Source organism: Musa acuminata, chromosome BXJ1-7 (assembly GCF_036884655.1).
Source record: "Musa acuminata AAA Group cultivar baxijiao chromosome BXJ1-7, Cavendish_Baxijiao_AAA, whole genome shotgun sequence".
In the NCBI taxonomy this organism is placed as follows: domain Eukaryota; kingdom Viridiplantae; phylum Streptophyta; class Magnoliopsida; order Zingiberales; family Musaceae; genus Musa; species Musa acuminata.
This window is the reverse complement of record NC_088333.1, coordinates 10,637,452-10,658,496: the sequence shown is the minus strand read 5'-3', so window position 1 is coordinate 10,658,496 and position 21,045 is coordinate 10,637,452. Positions and strand designations below refer to the sequence as shown.

The following is a 21,045-nucleotide window of genomic DNA, read 5'->3' as shown; positions in this document are numbered from 1 at the left end:
TTAGCTGGCTTCTCATCTTTCTAATAATTGATGACCGCCGACCGTATCCAAGACTTTGGTTTGTTGCAGGAGAAAGCTTCGGATGAGAGGGGAATGCCTGATCTGCCAAGTTGTCCAGCTCGAGTTGGCTGATGGAGTGGGACCCACAGGCAGACGGAGTCAACTAGTTGACCCAACACTGCCTGCTGAAGCTTATACGACACTTGCGAGGACAACTAAGAATGGAGTTTAGATCATCAAAAGAAGTTGCTTGGTCACAGGAGAAGCGCAAAGCTAGCAGTTCATGCTTTGTGCTTCTGAAGGATCATCACCGGATCCTGTTAACACCAAATGTACTCAATGAAGGGAAGCATTTTATTGAGATTAAGAAGATATAACTGTCATGGCAGCATCCATTTCCATCCACCACAACTATTTCTACCAAAGATTATTGATGATTGCCCGGTGAACAGAAGGGGCTAAAAACACTTCAGACAACAACATCAAAAGAAACAATGATCCCGGAGAGTGTAACTATTGGACCTAAGTGTGACTGCTACAAAAACAAATTACTGCTGTTTTGCCAATTCAACGGTAACAGCGGTATGCCGGGGTGTACATGCAACTCTCTGCATATTTCACCAGGTTTTCTGGGCGTGGAAGACGAGTGGCCAATCCTACAAAAAGAAGAGGCGGTAAATTGATTGAATAAGGATGCATGCAACAATTTTGTAGAGTCATTAGGTTGAGGAAAAGGACCAACCAAGTTCGTATACTTTGGCGGCCACGTTAGCAGCAATATGTGCAGATATCTTTCTGATACTTTTGAAGGGAGGATAGATCAATCCCTTATCAAAATTCTCCTGCGTCACCTGTTGGGCTAAAGCTTCCGCTGTTCCAACACGATGCAAATCTTCGAAATAAGGCAACTTGGGGTGATAATATTAATGGAAAAAAGACTGAGCAGAATATTTCTAATCCTTTAATTCTTTCTTGCAATAATTATCTAGACTTGCTAAATTATCCCATACCTAACTAACTAAAAGATATCTGAAATAGCCATATCTAACACCAACTGTCTACTTCCTAATGCTGTCGTAGATTGAAACTTCATAATATCAAACTGTCTTTTAGAATGCTACTTGGTTGACGCTTATATGCTTTGCAGTTGTTGCAACTGGAGCATCAAAACCTATTATATAAATCCACAAACATTCCAGGATAAATGCAGAATCTACATTTCACTTGGCTTCTACTTACAGGCTGCAAGAAGCATTTCATCGTGCACACGTATGGCTCCAGATATCACCAAGCCAAGACCAAGACCAGGAAAAATGTAAGCATTATTTGCCTGAAAATATACCAAATGAAAGGCAGTTTTTAAGCACTATATTCTAAACAAAACAGTAGTCAGTTTAGTGATCCTAAAAATCATCGCAATGATAAGGGACGGCGATGTTCGAACCTGACCAGGTACAAAAGTCTTCCCTTCATATTCAACAGGATCAAATGGGCTCCCACTGGCAAAGATTGCACGACCCTACAAATTGAAGATTATTTTATGAATGCAAGCCTTTCTTCTCTGATCCATTTGTCACAAATTCTGGATAAGTTGAAACTCGAGCAGGTAGGAGAGACATAATTCAGGTTCTCACCTTAGTCCAAGTGTAAGCTTCCTCAGCAGTACATTCAGATTGCGATGTTGGATTTGACAGAGCAAGAATGACAGGTTTCTGCAATTTGGAATGTGATAGTACAAGTTTTTCATCCTTCAATCTAGCAAGAAGGATAACTTAAAAATGAATTGTGAATATGGAGAACACGTACCTCATTAAATGAAGCCATGGTCTCAACTACGTCTTGCGTAAAAGTCTTCCCTACTCCAGAGGTTCCTATTAATACAGATGGCTTGATGACCTAGGAGAAACCAAAAAAAATTCACCTCATTAACATTCAGTGGGTAGAAAGCAATCTTCATGCAGGAAGGAGGGTAAGCAAGAATTAAAACAAAAAGAGGTCCTTTGTGACATCAGTAGGGAAATAGCTTCATCAAATTAAATGCATAAGACAGTAAGTTCCTATATTGGCAAGTGATCTTATCTTGTCTAGCAATCTAGTAACATACATGGTGGAATGTAGATCTATGACTCCTGGTGTATACTAGGTGAGCTAACGAATTCTAGATCCTAATTTAACTTCAACGAGATAGACCACCCCAGTATACCCTGCATAAGAATATACTACTACCACAGCCTAATTAAAATAATAATAACAAAAGTAATAATTGGATGTTTAAAAGAACAAAGGGGAAAAGGACCCATTGCAAAACATTTTTGAGAGATTTCACACCTGGACAGCATCTAGAAGGTTGTTAACAGGTTCATGGTCATGCGCCCAAGGTTTCTTGAAGTGTTGTAAAGATTCTAACCTGGAGCTGACAATCAATCCCTGCATGATTAAAGAGCATAGCAAGGTGACATGAATCTGTGATGATAAACAAAATATGACAAATTAATAATTGACATATGGTTCAACAGCAAATGATTTACTCATGTGCTTCTCTACCTTAGAATCAACAAGCCAAATCTTTTCACGATTCTGTTCGATCGGAGTACCTGTCTAAAATAATTATCAAAACAATGATCAACGTCATCAGAAAAGGATACAATGCAATTTCAGGAGCAGAAAGTAATTAAAGAAACTGTCTGTTCAAATCAGTGCACCTGTCTTGACATCTCCAGTGCAATGAGCTCTGCAATACCAGTACCAGCCTGTCAAACCATAATTAGTTGATGTCAGAAAGTGGCCCAAAAATGGAGGAAAGCTGATGTAGACGAAGTTGGGATAGAAGAGTATCAGAGGAGGTCTTCAACTTGAAGAACCAGATAGGTGCACATCGACCTCCATGTTGTTAATCATCATTTCTTTATGAAGTCAAAACCCATCAGAACCCAAAACCAACAATTTGCATATAATTGATTTAGAGGACAAATTAATCATACAGATCCAACGTTGCATGAAAGAGTTCAATTTGCTTTCTGCAAATAGTTTGCCTGTACTCTTTCTCACTAAAAAATAAAGCATGCATATTTGTGCAATGATGATGCAGCCCATTAAGACATACTCCAAGACAAACAAATGTTGATTTCAAAACATGGTACCTTTCTCACAAATGTATTGTTGATGTGTAGTGGATCAAGTTTTATGATCTGAGAAATTCTTATAGGTGCATAAATAAAACCATTACACTAGTAGAGTAGAATTAATTAACTACCTCACCAGCACCAAGGAACAAGTATCTGTGGTCTGCTAAGGTTCCTCCAACCAATTTCAGTACTGCAACTAGTCCAGCAAGGACCACAGAAGCTGTTCCCTGCAGCGAATGCAAATTATCAACTTAAAGCATCAAAGTTTTACAACTAACTTATGTGCAAATAATATACTATATAAAGAACAAAAAACTGATTCATAATGTTAATTCCTTTACCTGGATGTCATCATTAAAGACAAGATGTGTTTTGCTATATCTTGTAAGCAAATCAAATGCATTATGATTGGCAAAGTCTTCAAACTGGAAAGAAGAAGTAGAATGTACATATATTGTTAAATACTATAGGAGACAAATCCAACCATATGCAACATTAATAGGCTTCAATATTTCACAGACCTGAACTAGGACCTTCTCGCCATATTGTTGCTTAACAGCACACATGAACTCATGGAGAAGGTCATCATATTCCTAACACAGCACATGCATACCATAAAATTCAGCATTAAGAAGTACATTATCTGTAAAAGTTTAACATACTTAAAATAAAAAATAAATTACCTGGCCTCTAGCTCGCCTTTGTCTTAGGCCGATATAGAACTCATCATTGAGCAACTGCTCATTGTTCGTTCCGACGTCAATTGTTATTGGTAAGCACTATATATGGAAGAGTGTTCATTAAAACTCTTCAACACTTTCAACTACAATATATATAGTAGCACATATAATTATGTATATGGCATGTATCTCACTATTAAAAGACAAAATGATGAATGCATGACTAGATCCCAGAAAAAAGATGAATGCAAATAGCATTTGCAGTAAAAATGCTTACCGCTGATGGACGAAGTCCTCCAAGGGCTGTATAGAGAGCAAGTTTACCAACTGGAATTCCCATTCCCTAAGCCAAGGACAGTTAACAGCAATCATTAAAAGGCAGAAACAAAGGGCAACTCCATCGCTCTAAAACATCTTATGACCTTTTATACCTGGCAACCAAGATCTCCTAGCCCCAAAATGCGCTCACCATCTGTCACCACAATAACTTGAACGCTCCACACAGGCCAGTTCTTCAGCACCTCAAGAATTTTCCCCCTGACAGAGCCAATAATTCTCGAGTCTAAGTAAATGATAATAGTAAACACTGAAAAAGTCAAGTAACATACTTCTCTTTCAAACTGATATATAGACCCTGCGGACGTCTAAAGATGCTACCATACTTCTGGCAAGCCTCACCGACGGTAGGTGTATAGACAACCGGAAGCAACTCCTCCACATTGTCGATCAGAAGCTTGAAGAAAAGCCTTTCATTTCTCTCCTGAAGAACCACAAAGTAGAAACATTTGACATGATTGTTGTTGTCTGCGCTACTACATTTCTGCAAATTATGGGAACTCAGAATGAAAAGATGTGGAGAAGATGGTATAATGATTTACCTGAAGGTCGACCATTGCCACATAGCGCTGCAAGGGAACTTTGTATTGGCGAAGACTGCTCATCAGCTTTCTCTCCTGTTGAACAGTGACGAATGTAACAAGAAACAGAATTAGCTCATTAGAGAATGAGCAAACATGCTTCACGGCAGAGATGAACACTGACCTGAAGCTCTTGACTTACGACAATCGGAGGCAATAGGCCTCGCAAGTAGTGAGCATCTCTCTCTTTCTCGGTGAAGGCAAGCCCTTTGTTGTGGTGCGGATCTCTTAGTAGATTATACCCACTGAACATCAAGAAGGATCATCAAAGTCAGATACAATGTTAGCTGAAGAAATTTACCACAAGGAGAAGAAAAGATTCGCTTTTATTGGTGAGGACCACTCTTCAAAAGTAATGAATCGTCAATCTTTTGGAGGAGATGTGTTCCGTCCTTTCTTTTTTTGCGTGTGTTTCGATTGGATTCAATACATGTTTTTTAATCAGGGTGTGCATCAAAGTTAATCAACATGGCACATGATCAGATCACCCAGAACAACTCCTGCCAGCAATCGCCATTCACATTACATTTCATTCATTTCCAGAGCACCAACAAGTGGTTTATATAGCAGGAACGCGAAAAGAGCTTCTAGGTCAGAAAATTAATGAAAAGAAGGAGAAAGAGTGAGTGCATCGACAAAATAACTCGGAATGCCAAGTTATCCAGAAATCAAGCAAAAAGATGTCATTTTGAAGCGGGGAAACCAAAAGCAACAGATGTCAGTTTAAGAGCGTAAGCGAAAGAAGAGATGCAAAGGCGATGGGATCGGACCTGGCGACAGAGAAGGTCCAAGGGGTGACGAGCTGCTCCTCGGTGGCGCGATCCTCGCCGTAGGCGTCCTCGACTCCACCCCCCACCGTCGCCTTGGGGTCCATGTACGCCTCCACCTCTCGTGTGTTGTCCATCACCGCCTTCCCCTTTTCTCGCCCTCCTCTCGCTACAACTCCCCTTCTTCTCCCTCCGCACTGCACTCCCGCCGCTGCCGCTCTCCTCTGCGATCGACACAACCTGTAGTAGTAAAGCGACTAACGATAAATATTATAGTTCTTCTTCTTCTGAAGCAATGCAACAAACACCTCCCAAGCAACTCCTTTTATACCCAACCACAGCGAAAAGAAGAGGATTCTACGTGTGAATCATAACAACGCATTGGAGCTAAACCAGATCATGGGAACAAATGAGCAAGGAAAGATTCAGAGCAATTGAACCGGTTCAGTTTACGCGCCAGAGGCGCCCACGCGGCCACACACAAAGGTGCAGTGCGCTATAAAACCGGCAACAGCTGAATCAAGCCACAAGAAACAGTTAAAGCCGGCGTGGAAGCGGCAGAAGAGGAAGAGGGATTTTACCAGAAACTTGGAGCTGCTGCTGCTGAAAAGGGAAAGCATGGTGGGATGTAGTGGCTGTGATGGAAAAACGGAGGGTGGACTACTTCTTTCTCAAGTTTTCCTCTTCTCCCCGCGGAGCGAGTTCGGCGCGAGGAAGAGAAGGAGGAGATTCTCGGTTAAGGAGGAGATGACACGTGTCGTTCTGTCCGGGTCATTAGTTTAATTTTCTTATCCAAACCTTTATATATATATATATATATATATATATATATATATATATATATATATATATATATATATATCCGAATGCTATTTCATCCTATATCACTATCCCTTATTTGTTTTTTTCTTTTTTTTTCTCAAAAGCCCAAGTTTATTTGTAGGTGGAATCATTTAATACTTTTCTTTTACTAATGATTTATGTGTCCTTTTAACCTTACTAATATCGTTAAAACCTTTCCAATATAAAACTCTTTTACGATGTTGGTTGTACCAATACATATCATATTATTTTAGGTGATATCAATTATCTGACTCTACTCTGTATCAAGTGATACGGGATCTATACCAAATGGTAACGGTTGAAATCGATTGTTATCGACTTTACTAGATCATTACTAATGATAGGTTAAGATTATCCTATTTTAAATGGTCAATTTGACCATTTAAGACTTATAAAAGAGTTTTTAAATTATTTTCTCTTCCCTCTTTTTAACTCATTTCATTCTCTCAATCTTTTAAATTCTCTCAAACTCTTTTTCACAAGAAGGGGCCAACTCTTTTTGTTGTCCACATGTCCCAAATAGGGGTTGTTGACTCAGAAGAAAAATGAGAGATGAGTATAGGAGGTGGCAACGAAAATAGGTCTAGCTTATAACCTTTTTGTTTCATCATATTTATAGAGGCTCTTTGTCAACTTAACCCTAATGGATCTTATCTTACTAGACTTGATCTTCATCCAACTATCCAAGCAACTTATATCAGTGTGTCTGTACCCAATAATCAGTCATTGGCTCTTATTGGATCTTATCTATAAGATCTAATAATTCATGAGCTTATTAGATATCCAATAAGATAGTGGCTCCAATAGACATCTTATCTCTAAACTTCTACTCGTTGCAACACATACCAAATGTATGTGACCCTCTAGGCCCAATATCCAGTTGGTTGTAAGTCATACATGTTAGAACTCCTTCTAACTTAGTAAATTATTATCTCCATAATAATTCACTCATCTCATCGACTATGAACATACTAGGCCACTACGTCGCAGTCCCCAAACGATATAGGAGAATCCAATCCATTGGAGATATCTTTTCTCAATTACTATGTATATAGTCTCTCGTCCATCTAATATATCAAAGACCGTATTCTAGACATAGTGATGTTAGGTTCATTTGGTTTCTACTCGAGCCTTGCTCTAATCAGATTCTCCCAAAGAACTCTTTCTCTCTCAATCTAAATAACCCTAGCCAGGGATTTGCTTGAGCAAGAATACATGAGATATTCCTCTCATGACACCGAGAGAGGATGATCCTCTATCAATACTCAATAACCCTCGTAATGTCGGTTGCCACTCCTAATGATCAGTTGTGTTAGATCTAAAACTTTTAAGTCTATAAGTTTGATATCAAAGAGTGGGATACTCATACAGAACATCTTTGGTGTCTCAAATCTAAGGATCAAATACACTACTAGGACGATAAAATTACTATATGACAATGAGGTATCATCAATCATTCAACATTTTATGAGCAGATCAATAAGTGAACTTATTTTTAAATGAGTAATTGTATGGTATCCCTAGTGTCCCACGTGAGCAACTACTAGACCAACTGCCTCCATCATATGGATGTGTATACAGTACATCAGTCTATCCGGTCATCTTGATATTCTTCTTGAGTAACTTATGAATGAAATTATTTAGAGTCTATATTTAAAGGCGAATTGGTCTCATTATCGTGATCTCATCACGATCCGATTCTTATTACACAGATCTATGGACATCATAATACATACAATATGTAATATAAAGTAAGAAAAATATCAAATAAATAATAAGAAAAAAAAAGTACGTATTATGTCACACATGTCATCACTCACGTGATTGGCTTGTAAGACGCCTATGATTAGCATAGGCGTAGGGCAAAATGAGCCCAAGGCGTTTGAGTCAAGAAATCTAACCCACATTAAAATAAATTTACTATAACAAAAGAGTAAAGCGAAATAAGTCTTAGGCGTGTGAGTCGGGAAACCCGACCTACATCAAAATATATTTGTTATGGTGGAGGCATAAGACGAAATGAGACCGAGGCATATGAGTCAAGAAATCTGGCCCATTTCAAGATAAATCTGTTATGGTGGAAGCGTAGGGTAAAACGAGCCCGAGGTGTACAAGTCAAGAAATCTGACCTATGCCCAAGTAAATCCACTATGGTACAAATATAGGCCCTATGTGTGTGTTAGAAAATCTGATCCATATTAAGATAAATATACTATGACAAAGGCATAGGAAGAAATGAGCTTGAGGTGTGTGAATTGAAAATTTTGACACACGTCAAAATAAATCCGCTATAGTAGAAGCATAGGGCAAAATGAGCCCAAGGCAGGCATGTGAGTCAAAAATTTTGACCAATGTTAAGATAAATTCACTGGTGGAGGGTAAAATGAACATGAGATAAATGAGTTAAGAAACCCGATCCTCACTTGAGTAAAACCACTATGGTACAAATACGCCTACGAGCATAATCATGTGTTAGAAAATCTGACCCATGTCAAGATAAATCCACTACGATAGAGGTATAGGGTGAAATGAGCCCGATGCATGTAAGTCAAAAATTTCGACCAACGTTAAGATAAATTCACTACGACGGAGGTATTTGATGAAATGAGCTCGAGACGTGTGAATTAAGAAACTCAACTCAAGCCCAGGTAAATCTACTATGATACAAATATAGGCTCGAGGCGTGTAAATTGAGAAATTTGACCCACATCAAGATAAATCTATTATGATGGAGGCGTAGAACGAAATGAGCCCAAAGAACATGAGTAAGGAAATCCAATTCACGTCAAAATAAATTCGCTATAGTGGAACATAGGACGAAATAAGCCCAAGACATATGAGTCAAAAAAAAAAAAAAAAAGTTTGACCTATGTCAAAAATAAATCTGCTGCAATGAAATCCTAAGGGTCAAATGAGTCGAAGGAGCACCAAAAGCAGCATTATCGGTCATGTGGTTAAACGGAGACCATTTTGGTTATCCACAATCCCTAACTTGAAGTTTCGCATCGACTGCAATTCCCAACCCAATGGATCCAAACCCATGCAAACTTAGCATCTTGGGCCAGTAGTCTCTTCTAAGCTTTCCATGTACTAAGAATATGAGCGCACCCTTTTGTGACGCAGCGCTGGTGCCAGACAACAGCAGTAGCAGCAGCATAGTCTTCAAAGACGACTCTCAGGCCGAGCTGAAAGAATATTCCATGGACTGAGACAAGAGGCAAGCCTCCAAATTCTCGAGAGCGACTCAGTGAACAGAGCACTCCAGCTGCCGGAAGGACGAGTCCCTCCCTCCTTTCAAAAGATGTCATCCATGGCGTCTCTTGCCAGCGTAGGGGACCGCCAAAAAGCAAGTAAAAAGAGCAACAAGATGACATGTGTGCGTTGAACTCTCCTCGCCGACTCTCTCTCTCCCTCTCTCTGTCTCTCTTCCTTATCGTCATCACCGCCAACGACTCCCCAGAGTGAATGCCATCGCTCGGTGGCTTTCACACGGCCACCTGACGATGAACGAGCCAATCTACGCACATGGAATAGGATCCTGCACGTGCTATCCACGGAGAGGAGAGACGACTCTTTATACGGTCGTCTCGGCTACGACGTACTCGCCAGCGACGTCGACAATGTTCCCTACAAACTTTGCGCGACTTGTCTTTGCATGGGAGATGGAATAGGAAATGTTAAGGGGTTTCACTGTACCATTTCGAGACGGACGGGCCCGTCTCAGGACGCGTTTCGGGTTCCTGTGCGATCAAGGGTAGCGCGCGTTAGCTGTTCTGAGAAAAACAGCCGATGGAACCACGTCGGACCGACGTCACAGCTTGCCGCGTTGACTGGGAGTGCTGTCGAGCGTCCACGTCAGCCGACCGAAGTCAAAATACACCAAGACCCTGCGCTATCATAAACGTACGACGGAGATCTCCGGCGCTCATAGAATGAACGGTCGGGATTGAAATGGAAAAGTAATATTAGATTTTACCTTCGTCACTTCGCCATGAATGTTTTCCCGAGCAGGTGTACAGGAAACAAAGCCATGAATGTGTGCAGGGCAGACAGGAATGTGCATGTCCAACAGCCCACCCGAATCACGGAGATCATGGAATGTGCCTGTCCAACAGCCATAATGAATCATGCAAATCTTCTCCACTGCACTCTTCCTATGGTCCTCGTTGTTCGACTGGCTCTCTGAAGCCTCTTCCCCAAAGTTCTACATGATCTGAACTCTGTTTTGGGAGCTCAATCATCCGTCGCAAATGGACAAAGGCAGTAAATCCACGGGGTCTGCTAATTACAGGAAACGAGGGGAATCCAAAGATGAGATGTGGTGGGCCAAATCGTAAGAGAGCAGCATGATTAACCCGGCGTCGCTATAAAGTACCTTTGGGAAACGCTTCCATGGAGAGCGGATGGGGAGAGGACGAGGGAGCGCTGGGAAGATAACGCAAGGAGACATACACGCAAGACATCTCTGTCTGCGTCTTGTGCTTTGACAAGCGTGCTGCTGTCATCTGAGCACGCCTAGCTCGCGCTGTCCGACGCTTGCGTGAGCGACGCTCTCATTCCCTTTTTTCCCCGGCCTCGTTTCAGCCACGAACCCGTTGCGGTTCCTCTGGTGGCATCCCCTTTCCTGCGGAGGAGAAAAGAGAGAGACGGGGAAGAAAAGGAAACAGAGTCCACGGAGAACAAAGTATAGTTTTAAGCCGAGCGATCGAGAAGGAGGACGCCTTTCTCCTCTTCCTCTTCGCCAAGATCTTATTTTGAGGATTCGGATGGTTAATAGTGGTGGTTTCACATGCGTGTGTAAGATCTCTTGGCTTGGTGTTGGGTTTCCAGGGAGATCGAGCAAGCTTCGTTGAGAGGGCTTCTGCCGCTCTGTTCCGAGGCCTGCTTGGGATTTTTCTTGCTCTAATAGCATTTTTGTGATCCTTTTGCTCGCGTTTTTTTGGCTCAAGTTTATTGTTCTTTCTTGCCCTGCGGACCAAGGTGTAGTAATCCTTTTCATCTACTTTGAGCCCTGAGCTGAGCCGCAAGTCGTATTTGCTGCCCCGCTTTCTTCCTTCGGCTTCCTTTGACGTTCACCATCGAGTGGAGAGGCATGGAGGAAGAATTTAGAGGAGGTCGGCCTCAGTTGTTCGATTTCATTACGAATGGGAGAGATTGGAGTGATAAGGGAGGTTACGGCGCCGCGGAGGAGAAGAATCTGGAACTGAGGCTTGGCCTCCCAGGAGGAGAAGATTGGTCGGCGGTGCAGGAGAAGAGAGAACACCCTGCCGAGTCTGCTGTGTCTCCTGGCCACATCGCCAAGATTCCCAAGAGCACCAACATGAGTGCTTCTTCTGGAGCCAAAAGAGGGTGCTCGGATGCGGTTGACTCGAAACCAGAAGGGACATTAGCAGATAAAACCAGTTAATCCTGTTCTTGTTCTCGATCGTTTCTTTGATCCTATTTCCATGATTCATGACTTCTTGACCCTCGATCTGCTTTCTTCTAGCTTTCCAGCAACAACATCTGCAGCAGCAGCAGCTTGGGTTCCTCCAGTTGCAGGCCAAAGGAAAGGAATCATTGCATAGGACAAGTGGAAGCGCAGGGCTGCAGAGCCTGGAGGGGAAAGTGTGTGGTCCTCATGCAGCACATGCATCTTCAACCAAGAACACGACTGCAACACACACCACTTCTCAGTCAAGGTGGTAATCATGTCGAACTCTTTTCTTTAAGGGAATTTATGTTAGCTACTGTTTGCCTCTGACTCCACCACGTTGCTATGTTCATAGGAAGATCTCCATTTTTCAGCTCTGGTTCATTCTCACAAACCTATGGACAGAGAGATTAGCATCACAGAACGGTCTCACTGTTTCAGTATATAACATTAGGAATTTGAATCTCTCCTAAGATATGAAAAGTATAATCTCGATACTGTTGATCTTTGGCATCCTTATGTATGTGTTGGGAAAAGCTTCCGTCTTAACCATTTGGATCTGTATGGTAGAACCTCTAAAATCCTCATTGTAGTCTTGATTCTGTCTTCCTCTCTGGATACCTTTTGAACTCATTGTTGTGCTCTTGATCAGCTGACAAGCATCAAATCTCTCATTCCTTGTTAGTACCATGACTTAGCATCCAAATATGCTCTTGTAGATGCACTTTTTTAGTTAGATTCATACCATTTTCTTAATGGTCAGAAGAGATAGATCTCACTGTCCTGTAACAGTCTCCTAAATCCTCATTCTTTGTTGTGTTCATGAAAGCAGAGCTGCCGCTGCTCCTGTGGTTGGCTGGCCTCCCATCCGATCTTTCAGAAAGAATCTTGCTGGTACTGCCAAAGCTTCTGCCGAATCTTCCAACCGGCGCTCCGAAGCCGAGAAGAAGCTCGAGAACGACCGCAAGGGCTTGTTTGTGAAAATTAACATGGATGGCATCCCAATAGGAAGAAAAGTAGACCTGAAGGCATACGATAGCTATGAGAAGCTCTCTTTGGCCGTCGATGAACTGTTCCGAGGCCTTCTCATGGCAGGTGCTCCACAAACTCGTTTGACATGCATGACCATGGCCTATAATTCTCGATCATCCTCATCGTTGGCTTACCCAAGTATTAGACTAAACCGATAGTCTTCCTGTTGTGCTCTTTGTATAGCTCAAATGGATCTGCTTGCTGCTACCACACACAGCACCAAAGAAACGCATCTGATTTCCGGCTTGTTAGATCGAAGCGGGGAATACACTCTGGTTTATGAAGATGATGAAGGGGACAAGATGCTGGTTGGCGATGTTCCATGGGAGTAAGTACTCCTCCACCTTCTCAACTTGTGAACACAATCTATTCATGAACGTACTCATCGTTCTCACACCCGTATCTATTACTTGCAGCATGTTTGTTTCCACTGCTAAGAGACTACGTGTGTTGAAGAGCTCCGATCTCCGTGCATCACCTATAAGTGTAGCTTCTCTTTAACTTTCAATTGCAGACTCTAATATACGCAGTGACTTCACCTTTTCCTCTTTGTTTCTGCAGCCGGGAGAAATCAGGAGGAGGACAAACGACTGTTGAATTGGGAGTGATGTCGTGGCGCTGTCATTTGAATGCTTGCTTGCTTGCTTTAGGTTCTTATCTCCCATCATGCTTCCTACTGCTCTTCCACTTGCTCGAGTCCCCGAGACATTGTGTATCGGTATACAATATGTAAATCTGCAGTCTGAAATATCAACATCGCCATTTTCTCGTGTTGCCAGCTTGCTTTCTCCACTCGGTTACTGCGCTGTGTGTTTGGTTTGAAGAGGATGAGGCAAACACTTGTCCTTCTTTCCTTTCCTGTAAGACGCAACTCAGGAACGACGAAGTCAAACACAGCCTCCATTTACGTTACGAAGATGGAAGGCTACCTGTCTTCGCCCACTGCTAATGGCAGCATGCATGAGACCTTCCAGTTCCACAAACAACGGGCTGGTTCTTGAAGCCAGGGGCTCATGAAACGACACTGCCACCGACAGCCCCGACATTGTTGTGGCCACAGGCCGAACAGAGTCCACCATTGCCCAACTTCATCCCCAAATCTGCTCCACTCGAGCGTGTTTGAGCCTCCTGCGGCAGTCGGTAGTATACCAATACTTTGGAAGAATCCTCCACATGCCTGTCCAAAGAACCAGTTGCTTTCTACACCTAACTCTGTCTTCAGACTCGACGACAGCATGAGGCATTCAGCTACTGATCAGATGACGAATAAACAATGTAGGCAAGAGATAAAAGGTCGGAGGTTCCTATCATCATGCTGCTGATGCATGAATGACCAAACGAGTTGTCATGATAATGAAATCAATGTATCCGAACAAGCATTAACAGAAGATGGCCTGCTGAGGCCATTGACGAACGACGTTCTAAGAGGAGATTTAGATTAACTTAAAGACATCACTAACTTGAGATTAAATATTTATAGACTAACAATTTAGATTTATTAAGTTAACGAATCGATTACAATATTGAATTGGTTTAGCGAGCCGAATCGTTATCCCATCTCGAGTTCAATACATCACGACTGTAATTAAATCTGATTTTTATAATCAATCATTATCTTCTATAGTCAGATAATGTTATTATCACATCTTGAATTCGATGCATCATGATCGTAATTATGTCCAAAAGAAATGTGCTTTATTTAACTATCCATTACCATTAAATGTGCTCTATTTAAAAAATTTTAAAAAGATTTTGTATATCATACGTTAAAAAGATTTCTTCTCCGGGAAAAAAAGTCAAATTATTTGGAGAAATACGACGTATATTGACTAGGCTTAGCTGGATTTTCTGCTCATAGTAAATATTAGAAAATAGAAGCCAAAAACTTAGTTTTCTCTATGCCCTTTGAAGTTGACTACGTTTATAATTTTCCGCAAATCCAGCGACCGCTAATGAAAGGCTTCAATCAGGGTGAGGTCAGCCGTTGACTTCTTTTTGTGCAATTACCCACGTGCCCCAATCATTTACCGTTTGGCCTCGACAGTTGATTCGTGAACACGTGCTCCTTCAGGGCCTTTTTGGGAAACTAAAAACGACACGTGGATTCGAGACGTTTTGCTTCGCCACCCAAGAAGGAAATTGTATTTAAGATAATACACCCCCTCATAAATGTGATTTTGACAATTAAGGAAGGTTAAAATAGATTCACCGCCGGTGAATCGTGGAATAGATTAATCCCAAAAGATTCGCGTTTCAAACCAGCATATCTGCCTATATAAACACTCTCAGCGGAGGAGTAAGCTTTCATCGCATTGATTCCTTCCTTCTCATTGAATCAAAGGAGCTTTGTGAGTTCAGCTGGTGATCGTTTTTTTCCCTCACCTGCCTACGGCAAAGTGTAAGAAGACTAAATGATTCCATTTTGTAGGACCTGAAGACGGTAAGCTCTGTCGCTGAAGTGATCCATTGCTTTTCCTGCGGGAGATGGGTCGGGCAACGCGGTGGCTGTGGAATCTGTGGGGTGGTAGCGAGAAGAAAAAGGAGCCGAAAAGTTACTCCAGTCACGGCGGCGAGGAGAGGATGGAGAAGAAAAGATGGAGCTTTCGGAGGTCCAGGGACTCCTCCGGTGACGTGGTGCTGGGCCAGAATGCTGCCACGGCGGCCGCGATCGAAGCCGCATGGTTCAAGTCCTTCTACGCTGTGAACGAGAGGGAGCAGAGGAAGCACGCCATTGCTGTGGCGGCGGCCACGGCCAACGCAGCGGTTGCAGCGGCGCAGGCAGCCATGGTGGCGGCGCGTCTCACCACGCCGGGGAGGGGCGCCACGTTCAGCTTCTCCAAGGAGGAGTTGGCGGCGGTGAAGATCCAAACAGCATTCAGAGGCCACTTGGTAAGCAATCCACTGATCGCATGCTTGCTCTGTTTCGCTTGAGTTTGAATCCTTGTGGTTTGCCTTCTTCCAAGGCGAGGATAGCACTCCGAACTCTGAAAGCGTTGGTCAAACTGCAAGCCTTGGTGAGAGGTTATCTTGTTCGTAAGCAAGCCGCCGCGACTCTTCACAGCATGCAAGCTCTCGTCAGAGCTCAGGCCACCGCACGAGCACAAAGATACGGGAACCTCCTCCCGGACGATAGAAGCTTTCGACCAGAAGTCCGCCATCGGAGATCTTTAGTACGTAACGAACGTCTCCACAAGTTGATGGTGCTTGAACTAAGCTTCCATTTCTCTTTCGTTTCATCACAGGAACGCTTCATCGACGCCCGAATCGAGCACACGCCGGCGTTTCAAAGACGGAGCTTCTCGACGAGTCTTGGCGGTGCTACTCCCGACAGAAGCCCAAAAACCGTGGAGATCGATGTGTGCGGCCCGAGGTCGCGATCTTCTTGTCGAGCCATTCCCTCTGCTGTGGATCCAGCGGATCATTTCTCTTCTCCAATTCCCTGCCCGGTTCCAGCACGAGTCTCTACTCCCAGCCGCCGGAACTCCCAAGAGAACGACTGGTGTATCAGTGGCGAGAAGTGCCGGATCTCGGCCACAGCACAGGGAACGCCCAGATACACGAACTCGCCTGGTAAGGTGGGCGTGACTCAGGCCAAGAGTGTGTACGATGCCGAGGGAGTTTACAGGCGATACGTGAGCGAATCGAGCTCTCCAAACTATATGGCGAACACGCAGTCATCGAAGGCGAAGCGGAGGGCTCAAAGTGCCCCGAAACACCCACCGGAGGTGGCAGGGATGAGAAAGAGGCAACCTCTGGGTGACCTAAGCAACTCCTGTTTCCAAGCTCAGGTGGTTCTCAACCTCAACAAAGCGGAGCAGGGAAAAGTGGAAGGGAGGGAGGTCTTCTTCTTGCAGCCAAAGTGGTGAATGCAATGGAGTCTTCAAGTCAGAATAAGAGGAAGTAGAGAAATCTTCTCTCTTTTGAGTGTCGTTCTCCTGTTCATGGAATAATTGTATGGTGTGAAAATTTGGGATGATGTTTCATCACCTTGGTTGCTGATAGCAGCATCAAATTTAGGTTGTAGCTTGTCTTCTAAACTGCGTTAGCAATGTAACATGCTTGTAAGTCTCAGTGCTAAGTGGGAGAAGTGGATCGGAGCCAATTCATCCACCTATTAAATATATCATGAGAAGTAAAAAGATGACCATGCGAATATATACAGATATAACCACGCAAATATATCTCAAATCTACATCACACTTTCAGGAAGATTGTCCAACATACATATGAGCACAGAGACAAATGTTGATCCCCTTCGACAGCGATACAAATGAAAAGTCAAACTTCGAGATGATGCCAACAGCCCAACAAGACTTTTGAACAAATTTCCAACATGATTTCAAGCTGATTATAAAATTCACACACAAGGGAATGTCGGGTGAATTGCAAGACCATGCAAATACCAAAATAAGAAGTTCCAAAGCATCAACACCGCATTCAGAAACCCTGGTCGTAAAGATAATCACCAAGCCTCTCGACAACCATGTTGCACTGGCCACCAGTCATTGGCTCATCATATATACCAATGATCAGAGCCAGATTGGTTTTCTTAATAGTGACACCACCGGTACCCTGAAAAGGCATCATCTTAGAAAGTCAGAAAGAAAGCATTTCAGATCATCATTGGCACTAACATCATGTGTAGTTTACATCTATTTCGGCAATTAAGAACCCCAAATCAGTATTTCATCATTTATTCTCCAACCAAATGGCCCCTTGAGTTCTTTTTATGAGAACTTCAAATTTCATAGCAGGGCTTGTTGCTGCTTTCACTTTTATTAAGTATCAGTAATTGGAAAACAAGAGCCTACAACAAAAAACACAATTGAAAAAAAATATCAGATGATGAATTCCATGACAGCTGGTGTGACTCCTCAAACTTAAGTTCATTAAAATATGAGCATTTTCTTGATTAAATGACTAAGGAAGATATGATGTATGAAGAACAACGTGAAAAGACTTTTAAGAGGATAGGATGCACTTTTTACTAGTTTTTCAGAAAAAATCATATGAATACTAGCGATCCACATTACACTAAAAGAGTCCTTTCAGATTTGACTAGACCAAACAGATTCTCCCAGGGTTCAGGAAGATCTTATCTGGTACTAAGAATTGACTTATGCCATAATTTGAGAAACATGGTTCAAAGTACCGTGTAAGAGAAGATATCACACCAATCTAGCATCTTAGGAAAGGCTGCTAGTTTGGCAGGAACCACATCAGTGAGAAATTGAAGTGGTGTCAGACCTTGTGGCATCAGGATGTGAAGAAACAGAAAGAGGAGAGGGAGAGATTGCCTTCCTTATACAAAAGTACATAAGAATAACATATTGATAAGACCCTAAAGTCTTATCGTGGACTCTGATACCAAATGATAAGACCCTAAAGTCTTATCGTAGGCTCTGATACCAAATGATAAGACCCTAAAGTCTTATCGTAGGCTCTGATACCAAATGATAAGACCCTAAGTCTTATCGTAGGCTCTGATACCAAATGGTAAGACCCTAAGTCTTATCGTAGGCTCTGATACCAAATGGTAAGACCCTAAAGGTCTTATCGTAGGCTCTGATACCAAATGATAAGACCCTAAAATCTTATCGTGGACTCTGATACCAAATGATAAGACCCTAAAGTCTTATCGTAGGCTCTGATACCAAATGATAAGATCCTAAAGTCTTATCGTAGGCTCTGATACCAAATGATAAGACCCTAAAGTCTTATCGTGGAAGAAAGAGGAGAAAAGAGAATGATAATGATCGCTTCGAGGGGATCAGCCTCCTCGATCCCCTCGAAGTGATCAAGGAGGGCCGATCCCCTCGAAGCGATCAAGGAGGCTGATCCCCTCGAAGCGATCATTATCATTCTCTTTTCTCCCCTTTCTTCCACGATAAGACTTTAGGGTCTTATCATTTGGGATCAGAGCCTACGATAAGACTTTAGGATCTTATTATTTGGTATCAGAGCCTACGATAAGACTTTAGGGTCTTATCACAGATCTCATTTGAAATCTACAAGAAAGTCAATTAGGCTAGCGTGAGATTTGCAAAAAGGAGAAGTTGGAACTTGCAAGAAAAGTTTAATCTCACACCTGGGCCACCACTGACAAGTGTTATTTCTAGGACCTCATCTCTAGTGGTTCTTTCACATGCATGGAATTGGACGAGCACCGGCAGTGTTCACTGACCATGAGCATGAGAAGAAAGTATGCGAGTAGATGGAAAAATGAAACCATCCACAGCAATACATGTAGATTGAAAAATGGGTTGTCATAAATTTGATCAATTTTTTTATGGGAAAAAATATGACATATTCAAATTTTAGTTAACCACTTTTACCCATAATTAATAATATAGTGGCTGAATAAAAATACCGACAGTCGAAAGGAATTCATAATTAGAAAAAAAAAAATTATGCCCTAAAAAGAATTGTAGCATGTTATAAAACTCAAATTTTTATGCCATAGGAGACAAATTGATAAGTGGATCAGATAACTAGCAGACGCTTGCTGGGGCCAAAAACAACTGGACCATTCATCACAACCATTTGCCATCACTTTAAAGTTATCAACTTGTTAAAGTAGATAAGCACAGCTTTTAAGTAATTTCTTTTAGACAGTTCATGGCTCCTTGGTCTTTAGCTGAAATGAGGTTTCAGTGAAAACATCCTTGGTGCTGTAAACATCTAAACATTGTTTATCCATGTTATTAAGTTTTACTGGGTATAGTTAGCCAATTCCAAATCAAAACAGTATAAATCAGCTACAAAACAAAAACCATATATATAATGCCTTCCCCCCACCCGAAAAAAATATGAATTATAACTGCTTCGACAAGAAGATGATCAAATTGCATATCTTGACACCTATGTGAAAGTTCAGTTCAATGTTAAAGATCAAGTATATAATTTATGCACGTACAAAAAGAATATGACCATCGATTAGACATCCAATAACTGTAAATGTAGTTTAGCTCATAGACGATAGACGAATTACTGACCTTCTTCCCTCGAATAACAGCACCTGGCTCGCCTTGGATGACCATATACTTTGTTCCACCAAGAAATAATCCAGTTGGTGCAAGAGATCCAGGCTCATCAAAGTCAGTCATGATTGCAGTAATCTCTTCAGGTTTGAACTGATAGTATTGAGAAGACAAAACTCATTAAAAGATGACATACATAGTGGAACTAAGACAAATAAAATGCTTTGTGACGCGACGACCATGTCTGATGTCATGTTCGTGTATGCTGCCAGTCCAGTAAAAGAAACTAAATTTCCAGAAAACTGATAACTGTAATCATGCCCTAATATTCCTTCCAACCAAAACGGATACTACATCATTTTCTTCTTCCCCGCGAGATGCAAGCTGGAATCATTTTCATGCTCAGATCCCCCCTCTTTTCCAAAAGAAAGGAACAAAAGAGATCAAGAAAGAAGGGAAGCAAGATCTTCTCTTTTCCAATGCTTCCGGCGCTATCTAACAAACCTCAACCTCCACCATCCCACAAAGAAGAGAAAACTCTCAAGAAACTAAAAGAGCATATCCACATAAAACGATTACAAATCCGGTTTCTGGCGGTCAACTACCAGATCTTGCAGATCCACCAACGAAACCGATCAAGAAAGATCCCATCCCGTCCCAATCAAACACAGGGGAACAGGGGGCGCGGATCGAAGGCCGCAAGAATCAGATCCTTCACTCACACTGCTATCTATCACGAAATCAAGAACCACACACAGGAATCGATCGAGAAAGAGGGCGGAGACCTGAGGGAAGGAACCACTCTGGGCCCAGACGCTGCCGTCGTGGCCAAGGATGGCGGCGGCGGTGAGACGCTGATCGTCGATGTCGCACATCAGATGATCATCAACGTACGTTTGCCACGACATCCTCTCTCTGCACACTGTCCCCCCTCGTCTCCTCTCTTCCGGTGCCGCCGCTGTTGCAGTCTTTCCGCAGTCTACTCTTTACGGAGACGAAATGGAAATCGAGGGGAATTTATACAGTAAGAGACCCCCAAAGTTGACCGACACGGAAGCAATAAATAGCCTTAGAAATCCTTTAATACATTAAAATGTTATACACATTATTTCTTCTCATAGGAAAAGATGAAGAAAAAATAATCTTTGGAATCAATCTTATTTTTGTTGCTATGTACTGTTTTCTTTTTTTATGATGAGAAATTTCATGCATTTTCAATTTAAAACAAAAAGTATATATATACATATACATATATGTATATACATACATATATATATATACATATATA

The 21,045-nt window shown here is 42.1% G+C and overlaps 4 protein-coding genes across 8 annotated transcripts; 2 read left to right on the top strand and 2 right to left on the bottom strand.

The window, feature by feature from the left end:
- Positions 1-333: 333 nt before the first annotated feature.
- On the bottom strand, positions 334-6,226 carry LOC135678760 (NADP-dependent malic enzyme-like). 4 transcript variants are annotated; one of them, XM_065191898.1, is made up of 20 exons: positions 6,071-6,226; positions 5,493-5,729; positions 4,847-4,967; positions 4,684-4,758; positions 4,414-4,565; positions 4,237-4,342; positions 4,083-4,148; positions 3,809-3,904; positions 3,647-3,718; positions 3,467-3,550; positions 3,254-3,352; positions 2,703-2,750; positions 2,545-2,598; positions 2,329-2,427; positions 1,807-1,896; positions 1,635-1,712; positions 1,445-1,519; positions 1,240-1,330; positions 743-871; positions 334-656 (listed from the first exon to the last, which is right to left on the bottom strand). In XM_065191898.1, the coding sequence occupies exons 2-20, from the start codon at positions 5,624-5,626 to the stop codon at positions 568-570; spliced, it is 1,758 nt and encodes a 585-aa protein (XP_065047970.1). In that variant the 5' UTR covers positions 5,627-5,729; positions 6,071-6,226; the 3' UTR covers positions 334-567. The 4 variants fall into 4 exon arrangements, with proteins under 4 accessions (XP_065047970.1, XP_065047969.1, XP_065047968.1 ...); XM_065191897.1 differs by having other exon boundaries at positions 5,493-5,713; positions 6,071-6,224; XM_065191896.1 differs by having other exon boundaries at positions 5,493-5,746; positions 6,071-6,182.
- Positions 6,227-10,720: 4,494 nt separating this feature from the next.
- Positions 10,721-13,555, top strand: LOC135678762 (auxin-responsive protein IAA2-like). Its single transcript, XM_065191901.1, has 6 exons — positions 10,721-11,734; positions 11,821-12,013; positions 12,578-12,840; positions 12,961-13,105; positions 13,194-13,261; positions 13,339-13,555. The coding sequence occupies exons 1-6, from the start codon at positions 11,425-11,427 to the stop codon at positions 13,383-13,385; spliced, it is 1,026 nt and encodes a 341-aa protein (XP_065047973.1). The 5' UTR covers positions 10,721-11,424; the 3' UTR covers positions 13,386-13,555.
- A 1,576-nt stretch (positions 13,556-15,131) lies between these two features.
- Positions 15,132-16,769, top strand: LOC135678757 (protein IQ-domain 26-like). 2 transcript variants are annotated; one of them, XM_065191894.1, is made up of 3 exons: positions 15,132-15,666; positions 15,741-15,947; positions 16,020-16,769. In XM_065191894.1, exons 1-3 carry the CDS (start codon positions 15,262-15,264, stop codon positions 16,641-16,643), a joined length of 1,236 nt encoding a protein of 411 aa, XP_065047966.1. In that variant the 5' UTR covers positions 15,132-15,261; the 3' UTR covers positions 16,644-16,769. The 2 variants fall into 2 exon arrangements, with proteins under 2 accessions (XP_065047966.1, XP_065047965.1); XM_065191893.1 differs by having other exon boundaries at positions 15,741-16,769.
- A 187-nt stretch (positions 16,770-16,956) lies between these two features.
- On the bottom strand, positions 16,957-20,772 carry LOC135678758 (profilin-like). Its single transcript, XM_065191895.1, has 3 exons — positions 20,543-20,772; positions 19,773-19,910; positions 16,957-17,349 (listed from the first exon to the last, which is right to left on the bottom strand). Exons 1-3 carry the CDS (start codon positions 20,663-20,665, stop codon positions 17,215-17,217), a joined length of 396 nt encoding a protein of 131 aa, XP_065047967.1. The 5' UTR covers positions 20,666-20,772; the 3' UTR covers positions 16,957-17,214.
- Between the last annotated feature and the right edge of the window lie 273 nt (positions 20,773-21,045).

Excerpts from the sequence above, each read along its gene's own strand:
- LOC135678760 (XM_065191896.1), bottom strand. The coding sequence starts at position 6,109 with ATGCTTTCCCTTTTCAGCAGCAGCAGCTCCAAGTTTCTG. Across the intron at positions 4,759-4,846 it reads TCGTAAGTCAAGAGCTTCAG|GAGAGAAAGCTGATGAGCAG; the intron begins GTCAGTGTTCAT and ends ACTGTTCAACAG. Across the intron at positions 4,343-4,413 it reads TATATCAGTTTGAAAGAGAA|GGGGAAAATTCTTGAGGTGC; the intron begins GTATGTTACTTG and ends TGGCTCTGTCAG.
- LOC135678762 (XM_065191901.1), top strand. The coding sequence starts at position 11,425 with ATGGAGGAAGAATTTAGAGGAGGTCGGCCTCAGTTGTTCGATTTCATT. Across the intron at positions 11,735-11,820 it reads GACATTAGCAGATAAAACCA|CTTTCCAGCAACAACATCTG; the intron begins GTTAATCCTGTT and ends GCTTTCTTCTAG. Across the intron at positions 12,014-12,577 it reads CACACCACTTCTCAGTCAAG|AGCTGCCGCTGCTCCTGTGG; the intron begins GTGGTAATCATG and ends TCATGAAAGCAG.
- LOC135678757 (XM_065191893.1), top strand. The coding sequence starts at position 15,262 with ATGGGTCGGGCAACGCGGTGGCTGTGGAATCTGTGGGGTGGTAGCGAG. Across the intron at positions 15,667-15,740 it reads CAGCATTCAGAGGCCACTTG|GCGAGGATAGCACTCCGAAC; the intron begins GTAAGCAATCCA and ends CCTTCTTCCAAG.
- LOC135678758 (XM_065191895.1), bottom strand. The coding sequence starts at position 20,665 with ATGTCGTGGCAAACGTACGTTGATGATCATCTGATGTGCGACATCGAC. Across the intron at positions 19,911-20,542 it reads AGAGTGGTTCCTTCCCTCAG|TTCAAACCTGAAGAGATTAC; the intron begins GTCTCCGCCCTC and ends CAATACTATCAG. Across the intron at positions 17,350-19,772 it reads CTGTTATTCGAGGGAAGAAG|GGTACCGGTGGTGTCACTAT; the intron begins GTCAGTAATTCG and ends ATGCCTTTTCAG.